Raw genomic sequence first — 9,440 nt, 5'->3', positions numbered from 1 at the left:
GGTACCAGAAACTGACCCACACCAGGAATCTCCCAGTCATTCTCATGCTTTAACTGAGGGCCTAGTAATGTTTTTCCAGCTTGAGGAGCACACACTCTCATCAGTTTTTGGAAAGCTGTATGCCAGACTGGGTGGGGCCAGAGGCAAAGGGGGTGGAGCAAACAGATGCAACTCGGAACTTGCTATGGGAGCCAGGCCAAAGCACTAGAGGCGTCTCCAACTCTCCGCACCCTGCTTCATACAGGAAAGCAGGAAGTATTATCACAGCTCAAGGGCCTGTTCCTGTCAGGCAAAACCAGCGCCGAAGTATGAGAATGGAGGGGGCCTGGGGAAGAGTCCTAACAGGCAGGCTGACTGGCCCCTGGGGCTTGACTTTCACCACCTCTGCTTTAAACCAACGCAACAAATGAGACGGCAGTGAAGGTGTGGGTTGTAGGTATATTTATTTGCAAATACAAGAGAGAGAGGGAGGGAGAGAAAGAAATCGCCATACAATAGCAAATAGGAACATTTACAGTTATCTCCAATTCGGACTTGATCAAGTTAATGTTAAATACAAAACTGAGAAAGAGAGGGAGAGAAAGAAAGAAAAAGGGATTGTAAAAAATAAAAAATATGCGCATTCAAAAGAGCTTATTCCAGTATAAAGTAACTGAGGGCAGCTCAGATGCCACCCTCCTCCTCTCCAAGCAGAAATTGGGGTGGAGGGTGGCTGTCAGCCTGCTTTAAGAAAACAGGAGCTCCCAGTCTTGTCACTGGCAGGCTGAGCAAGGAGAAAGAACTGGATGTAGAGAGCAAGAATTCCCCCACTTAAACAAAATTGGCTTTCAAGGTTTTGTCGGAGAGGAGGGGCTGTGGAAGAGAACAGATCTGAGGCCCGATATCAAGTCTCCTTCCTCTACCTCCCTTCTCCCAGATGTTTGGGGGTTAAGCCCCACTTATTTGGCCACTCACATCCACACTGTCCCCTGCTGAGTCCTTCGTACCAACAACTGCCTAGCATTCCTGGCTAGCAGCAAAACTGCAAGTGCCCCGCCACATGCCCCGCCCCACATCACAGGAAAAGAGACCCACAGATCTGCACCCCAGCTAATAACCTTTTCTGCAGGCTTAAGATACAATCACAGGCAAGAAAGGTGAAGGCAGGGGAAAAGAATCCCACTGGGATGTGGCACGGAGGATCCTTGCAGGTTAAGGGTGCATCCTTCTGTGGCAACATCACATGGACGCACACACACACCAGGCACTGCGGCATTTGTGTGATACAACATCACAACTTGCACGCAACCTGTACGCCTCTGCACAACAGGTGTGCCCTTGCAAGTGTGTGTATGTTGAAGCTACATCAGTGGGTGAACTGGGATGGCACAGTGGGCAAGACCAACCTTGGGCAGGCTGAGCAGACAAGAACCATAAACATAATTCATAACACTGACGCTGCCACTCAATACAAAAGGTCCCTGTAAGATATTAGGACTCTGCATCGTATTTATGCAAAGAGAATACTGGCTACATCTTTGAACACGGAGTGTGTATTAAGTACATACAGACAAGGAAACACCTAGATTCAGTGGTGGGCAAGACGGAAATCTTCTTCTATCCTGGCCTTGGATATAACTGGAAAGGGTCCCCTTCTGCATCAGAACCAGGAAAGCAGCACCCCCTCTGTCTCCAGAAGGTGGAGGACACTGACATGGCAAGGAGTTCCATCTTCTCCCTGTTTGCCTCCAGTGGCAAGTCAGGGCCGGAAGTTTGGTTTGTTCTTTTTTTAATAAGGCACAGTTCAATCAAGGGTGCTAGTCTTGGAGAATGCAAGCCTTCATAGCCCATGGCTACTAGTTGCGACTTGAGCTAGCCAGCTAGTCAAACAGAAAGTTTCTGATAGCCTCAGTGGCAGAAAAATTGGCTCAAATCAGTGTTCTGGGCAAAGCTGCATCTGAAGATGCTGACGAATCTGGTTTGGTCAAGAGGGAGGAAGGGAGGAAACAGGGTTTGGCCTGGTCCCTGCTGCTCTGTGGCCGCTGGGCCAGGATTCCTATTAGCTCTTCTCCTTCCCTGCCCAGGCGTAGGAGGAAGGGAGCAGGTTCTCTCTCTGTGCATGCTCAATGATGGCCAAGTAGCAGAAGTAGTACTGCTCAGGGGTCTGGATGCTGAAAGCTCGCTGCGTCCTCATCCGCACCACTGTCTGCTGCACGTTCAGCGTGCCCACGTCCTGCAGTTGAGACAGGCAGATGTCCAGAGCACAGAAGGTACCTGGGGGAAGAAGATCACCATAAGCCATACCCAAGCCAGGACCCCTTGGACACTCCACATCCACCTTCCCCCACATACTGGGGCCCTTGAGGTGTTGTTGGACTCCAGCTTCCCCCAGCCTCAGTCAGCATGGACCAATGGTCAGGGAGGGTGGGAGGGTGGTCCTGCAACACATAATGGCCCTGCTCTGCCTCCACAGCTGGTGGCTCTGAATACCAGTTGCTGGAAACTGCAGGAGGAGAAAGGGCTCCTTTGCTTGGGTCCTGCTTGCCAGCTTCCCTCGGGCATCTGGCTGGCCACTGTGAGACCAGGATGCTGGACTGGATGGGCCAGTAGCCAGGGACCACATCAGCAAGCTCTTCTTTTTATGTTCTTAACACCGGGAGGGCCACAGGTTCCCCACGTTTTGGTTCCCCACCCATGTTCTTCAAACCCTATGACTGATTTCAGCCAAATGTTCATTCATTCATTGTGGGTTTTATCCAATGAAGTGCTAATTTAAAGTAACAAAGGTATACTTGTTCTGCAGCCGAAATGTTTTGCACCAGCAGAACACTGTGAGAGGAAAGATCAAGCAGTTTGCTGCCACGTTTGCCCTGCAACAGAAGCAACAGAAGCAACAGTCTACTGTCCAATGAGCTTCTGCGAATGCAGCTGCTGAACTGGATTCCTCCACTGCGCTAAACTGAAACTCGCCCATCCACTAGTGCAAGAGCTCTTGCATTCATGGACAGAAAACTCTGGATATAGTCCACTGTCCTGAAAAATATCACACAAATACACAAATAGGAATAAGGAAGCCCTGGCTGCCTCACAAATTTCTTTTTGTCTGATTATTATTATTAATTATTATTATTATTTATTGAATTTCTATACCCGGAGGTCTCAGGGCGGTTCACATAAAAAGATCACAGTATATAAAATAAAAATAAAAGCAATAACCCAATAAAAAACCCTGAAAAAAGCCACTACTGAGAAATCCCCATTCTTGTGTTGCCACCCTCCAAACCTCTTGAGGAGGCACACAAAGTGCCTCAGAAGATGATCACAGGGTCCGAGAAGGTTCATATGGAAAGAGGTGGTTCACGAAGTACAGGTGAAACTTGGAAAATTAGAATATCGTGGAAAAGTTCATTTATTTCAGTAATTCAACTTAAAAGGTGAAACTAATATATGAGATAGACTCATGACATGCAAAGCAAGATATGCCAAGCCTTTATTTGTTATAATTCTGATGATTATGGGGGTACAGCTGATAAAAACCCCAAATTAACAATCTCAGAAAATTAGAATATTGTGAAAAGGTGCAGTAGCTATTCAATCCATAACACCTGCAATGGGTTCAGTAGGAAACACAATCATGGGGAAGGCTGCTGACCTGACAGTTGTGCAGAAAGCCATCATTGAGACCCTCCATAAGGAAGGAAAGCCTCAAACGGTGATTGCAGAAGAAGTTGGATGTTTCCAAAGTGTTGTATCAAAGCACATCAATGGAAAGTTATGCAGAAGGGGAAAGTGTGGCAGAAAAAGGTGCGCAAGCAGCAGGGATGACCGCAGCCTGGAGAGGATTGTCGGGAAAAGACCATTCAAATGTGTTGGAGACTTTTGGAGTGGACTGAGGCTGGAGTTAGTGCATCAAGAGCCACCACACAGACAGATCCTGGAGATGGGCTTCAAATGTTGTATTCCTCTTGTCAAGCCGCTCCTGAACAAGAAACAACGTCAGAAGAATCTTGCCTAGGCTAAAGAAAGAAAGAAAAGAACTAGTCTGTTGCTCAGTGGTCCCAAGTCCTCTTTTCTAATGAGAGCAACTTTTGCATCTCATTTGGAAACCAAGGACCCAGAGTCTGAGGAAGAATGGGGAGGTACACAATGCCAGATGCTTGAAGTCCAATGTGAAGTTTCCAATGCCAAATGCTTGAAGTCCAGTGTGAAGTGTTGATTTGGGGAGACATGCCATCAGCTGGTGTTGGTCCACTGTGCTTCATTAAGTCCAGGGTCAAAGGCAGCTGTCTACCAGGAGATTTTGGAGCACTTCATGCTTCCTTCCACAGACGAGCTTTATGGGGATGCTGCTTTCTTTTTCCAGAAGGACTTTGTCACCTGCCCACACTGTCAAAAGTACCAAAACCTGGTTCAATGCCCATGGGATTACTGTGCTTGATTGGCCAGCAAACTCACCTGACCTGACCCCATGGAGAATCTATGGGGCATTGCCAAGAGAAAGATGAGAGACATGAGACCGAGCAATGCAGAAGAGCTGAAGGCTGCTATTGAAGCTTCCTGGTCTTCCATAACACCTCAGCAGTGCCACAGGCTGATAGCATCCATGCCATGCCGCATTGAGGCAGTAATTGATGCAAAAGGGGCCCAAACCAAGTACTGAGTACATATGCATGCTTCTACTTTTCAGAGATCCAATATTGCTCTATTTGCAGTCCTTGTTTTGCTGATTTCATTTAATATTCTAATTTTCTGAGATTGTTAATTTGGGGTTTTCATCAGCTGTACACCATGATTATCACAATTATAACAAATAAAGGCTTGACATATCTTCCTTTGCATGTCACGAGTCTATCTCATATATTAGTTTCACCTTTTAAGTTGAATTACTGGAATAAATGAACTTTTCCACAATATTCTAATTTTCTGAGTTTCACCTGTATTGCGGTCCTGAGCTGTTTAAGGCTTTATAGGTCAAAACAAGGACTTCCGGTTGACTGCACAGTTATGGCAGTCGAGACCTCTTTCGGCTGAAAGAGCCCTTGCGCTCTGAAGTTGGGGAGACCGTGAGAGCGCCGCGGTTCCCCAGAAAAAAACTCAGTTTGGGGGTTCTGAGGACCTGGTGTTCCAGCGGGTGCACTTTAGCAACTCCCCTGCACCCCGGTAAGCTCATTAGAGCCCCAAGAGTGAGCGGGGTGGGAGACGCAGCACAGCAGAAACGAGTGCTTCCTTCAAAGCAGCGAAGCTCTGAGATTGGCTAGCTTGAGGGGCCAATTCCTTCATTAAAAAAGAGACTGAAAGTTGGAACTGTAAGTACTTAAAAACTTGATTTGGAAAATTGGGAAGAAAAGGGAGACTTAAAAACGGGGGTCGGTCCCCTTTGTGGAACAAAGTAAAAATCGGTGCGCTAAGACCAAAGCCTAAAAGGAAAGAAAAACTTTTTAAACTCTGCAAGCAATTTAGCCCCCCCCCCCCCGAGGAAAGGGGGCTTTGGATAATTTGTGCTATTTTGGAAATCTATTAATAAGTCTGAGATATCCTCTTCCGGTACCGGACCACCCAGGAGGGAAGTCTAGTCTCCATTGTGACATCACAATGGAAGTGGAAACATTCAATCCTCGTCTCTACTGAGTTGGTTATAAACTTTCCTGCGATGCCTGGCAACATTTTAAAGTGGATAAAAAGTGTCTTCGGATTCCCTCAGAGCAAGAGGAGCCTTGGAAAATTTTCTCTTTGCCATTTTTGTCGTTGGGATTTAATGAGTTTTAAAGATTAAGGAAGCTGCTCCTGATCCGGCTGCAGTGGGATTGGTGGAGGGAACTTGTTTTTCTCCCTTATTGTACCAGACTGTGTGACTGACCTTGACATTCATAGAATCATAGAGTTGGAAGAGACCACAAGGGCCATCGAGTCCAACCCCCTGCCAAGCATTCTTTAGCTATGAGTTCAGAAAGAGAAAGGCTGAAATGTGGTTCTAAAGCAGAAGCACAATTTGAGGAGTCGGTGATGTCAATGTTAAATGATATTAAAGAAGGATTAGATCGTAACACAGCTTCTATAAATAAGTTGGGGAAATAGATTGAACATTTAAGTATCAACATGAAAGATGTGAAAGATGAGATAAACACACATGATGCAAGGTTGACACAGCTGGAGAATGTTAGAGTGCAGGATCTGGAACGCTTGCAGTACGAAAATGCAAATTCAATCGCTTTTCTCCAATTGAGTGCGAAAGAATCACATCTGAGATTGAGAGGAGTCCCTTTTCTGGAAGAAGATCAACTCAGAGAATCTTTGATAGGATTTTTTGTGGATTTCTGGGATCTGAAAAAAGAGGAAGTGGAAGATTGGGTAGAGAAAGCTTACAGATTTGGCCCTAAAAAAGAGACCAAATCAGCTTATGATAGTATTGTGGTCTTTAAGACCAAGGAACAAAGAGATATCATTTTGGGACATCATTATAAAAAGGGCCTTAAAATTCCTGACAAATCGGTGGTGCTCTTTAAAGAAATTCCACGGCAATTTTTGAACCTGAGATCTCAGTACAGGGACCTGACTGACAGAAAGTACATCTTTTTTAGGTGGGAATTTCCAGAAGGGCTATCTTTCAAATTTGAAGGAAGATAGCAGAAGATAAAGACTCTTGAGGAGGACAGATTTATGCAAAAGCACTTGGTAGAACTTGGATTACAAACCTCACAGCTGCTGGGAGCAGAGGCAGTATCCCCGTAAGTAGACAATATGGCATTGAGAATCTATTCATGGAACGTAAATGGCTTGAACTTACCCCCAAAAGGGGGGAAATTACCATATTTTGGAAAAACAAAATTTGGATATAATTTGCTTACAGGGAACCCGGGGGAATGATTAATGGACTTCAATGTCTGTACACTAATGCGCAAAGCATGGGAAATAAACAAGATGAGCTTGAGCTCTTGGTACGGCAAACTAAATATGACATAATAGGCATCACTGAAACCTGGTGGGATAAGTCCTACGATTGGAATGTAATAATGGAGGGATACAATCTATTTCAGAGAAACAGACCAGACAAGAAAGGAGGAGGAGTGGCGTTATATGTCAGGGATGTGTATACCTGTGAAGAGATCCAAGATTTAGAACCCCAAAGCCAAAGTGAGAGCATTTGGGTCAAAATTAAGGGAGAGAAGAATAACAGAGACCTCATTGTGGGAGTTTACTATAGATCCCCAAGCCAAAGGGAGGACATAGATGATGCCTTCCTGGAACAGATGGCCAAGCAAGCAAAAGGAAGGGAGATAGTAGTAATGGGGGACTTCAATTACCCGGATATTTGTTGGATGTCAAACTCAGCTAAGAGCATAAGGTCAAACAGATTCCTCGCTGGCCTTGCAGACAACTTCATTGTCCAGAAAGTGGGAGAAGCAACAAGAGGAACCGCCATTTTAGATCTGGTCCTTACCAATGTTGATGACCTGGTTAGTGGGGTAGAAGTGGAAGGATCATTAGGCGCGAGTGATCATGCTCTTCTGAAGTTTACTATACAGCGGAAAGGAGCAGCCAAGCATACTAGGACTCAATTTCTTGACTTTAAGAAAGTCGACTTCATAAAACTTAGGGAAGTGCTGGGTGAGATCCCATGGACAGTAATACTAAAAGGAAAGGGAGTTCATGATAGCTGGGAGTTTGTTAAGAGGGAGATAGTAAAAGCACAACTTCAGGCAATACCAATGAGACAGAAACACGGAAGGTGCCTAAAGAAGCCAGGGTGGCTATCTAAAGAACTTTTAACTGAGTTAAGATTAAAAAAGGATGTGTACAAAAAATGGAAAAGGGGGGAAACCACCAAAGAGGAATTCAAACAAATAGCCAGCACGTGTAGACACAAAGTCAAAAAAGCTAAAGCACAGAATGAACTCAGGCTTGCTAGAGAGGTTAAAAGCAACAAAAAAGGCTTTTATGGGTATGTCCGTAGCAAAAGGAAGAACAAAGAAACAGTGGGGTCACTCAGAGGAGAAGATGGTGAAATGCAAACAGAGGACACAGAAAGGGCTGAACTCCTCAATGCCTTCTTTGCCTCAGGAAAACAATGCCCGACCTGAAGAATTGGGAGCAAAAGATTCAGCAGAGGAAACACAGCCCAGAATAACTAAGGAGATAGTACAAGAATACTTGGCTAGTTTAGATGTATTCAAGTCTCCAGGGCCAGATGAACTGCATCCAAGAGTATTAAAAGAACTGGCAGATGTGATCTCAGAACCACTGGCAGTCATCTTTGAGAATTCCTGGAGAACAGGCGAAGTCCTGGCAGACTGGAGGAGGGCAAATGTTGTCCCTATTTTCAAAAAGGGGAAAAGAGAGGACCCAAATAATTACCGTCCAGTCAGTCTGACATCAATACCAGGGAAGATTCTGGAGCAGATCATTAAGCAACCAGTCTGTGAGCACCTAGAAAGGAATGCTGTGATCACCAATAGTCAGCATGGATTTCTGAAAAATAAGTCATGTCATGTCTCGTTTTTTTGACAGAATTACAAGCCTGGTAGATGAAGGGAACGCAGTGGATGTAGCCTACCTTGATTTCAGCAAGGCATTCGACAAGGTGCCCCATGATATTCTTGTAAAGAAGCTGGTAAAATGTGGTCTTGACTATGCTCCCACTCAGTGGATTTGTAGCTGGCTGACTGACTGGACCCAAAGGGTGCTCATCAATGGTTCCTCTTCATCCTGGAGAAGAGTGACTAGTGGGGTGCCACAGGGTTCTGTCTTGGGCCCGGTCTTCAACATCTTTATCAACAACTTGGATGATGGACTCAAGGGCATCCTGATCAAATTTGCAGATGACACCAAAGTGGGAGGGGTGGCTAACACCCCAGAGGACAGGATCACACTTCAAAACGACCTTGACAGATTAGAGAACTGGGCCAAAACAAACAAGATGAATTTTAACAGGGAGAAATGTAAAGTATTGCACTTGAGCAAAAGAAATGAGAGGCACAAATACAAGATGGGTGACACCTGGCTTGAGAGCAGTACATGTGAAAAAGATCTAGGAGTCTTGGTTGACCACAAACTTGACATGAGCCAACAGTGTGACGCGGCAGCTAAAAAGGCCAATGCAATTCTGGGCTGCATCAATAGGAGAATAACATCTAGATCAAGGGAAGTAATAGTGCCACTGTATTCTGCTCTGGTCAGACCTCACCTGGAGTACTGTGTCCAGTTCTGGGCACCACAGTTCAAGAAGGACACTGACAAACTGGAACGTGTCCAGAGGAGGGCAACCAAAATGGTCAAAGGCCTGGAAACGATGCCTTATGAGGAACGGCTAAGGGAGCTGGGCATGTTTAGCCTGGAGAAGAGGAGGTTAAGGGGGGATATGATAGCCATGTTCAAATATATAAAAGGATGTCACATAGAGGAGGGAGAAAGGTTGTTTTCTGCTGCTCCAGAGAAGTGGACATGGAGCAATGGATGCAAACTAC

The 9,440-nt window shown here is 45.4% G+C and overlaps 1 protein-coding gene across 2 annotated transcripts in view; it reads right to left on the bottom strand.

The window, feature by feature from the left end:
* Window positions 1-426: 426 nt before the first annotated feature.
* The window catches only part of PTPN9 (protein tyrosine phosphatase non-receptor type 9), a 70,611-nt gene continuing 61,597 nt past the window's right edge, over window positions 427-9,440 (bottom strand). For both annotated transcript variants that reach the window (XM_083412796.1, XM_083412797.1), the window contains exon 13: window positions 427-2,253. In XM_083412796.1, the coding sequence (XP_083268922.1) occupies window positions 2,039-2,253 (215 nt within the window). In that variant the 3' untranslated portion in view covers window positions 427-2,038. The remainder of the gene's footprint in view (window positions 2,254-9,440) is intronic.

This window comes from Podarcis tiliguerta, assembly GCF_965153285.1.
Source record: "Podarcis tiliguerta genome assembly, chromosome: 14".
Classification (NCBI taxonomy): domain Eukaryota; kingdom Metazoa; phylum Chordata; class Lepidosauria; order Squamata; family Lacertidae; genus Podarcis; species Podarcis tiliguerta.
Note: the sequence above shows the minus strand (reverse complement) of the source record. Positions and strands in the feature narration are given on the sequence as shown.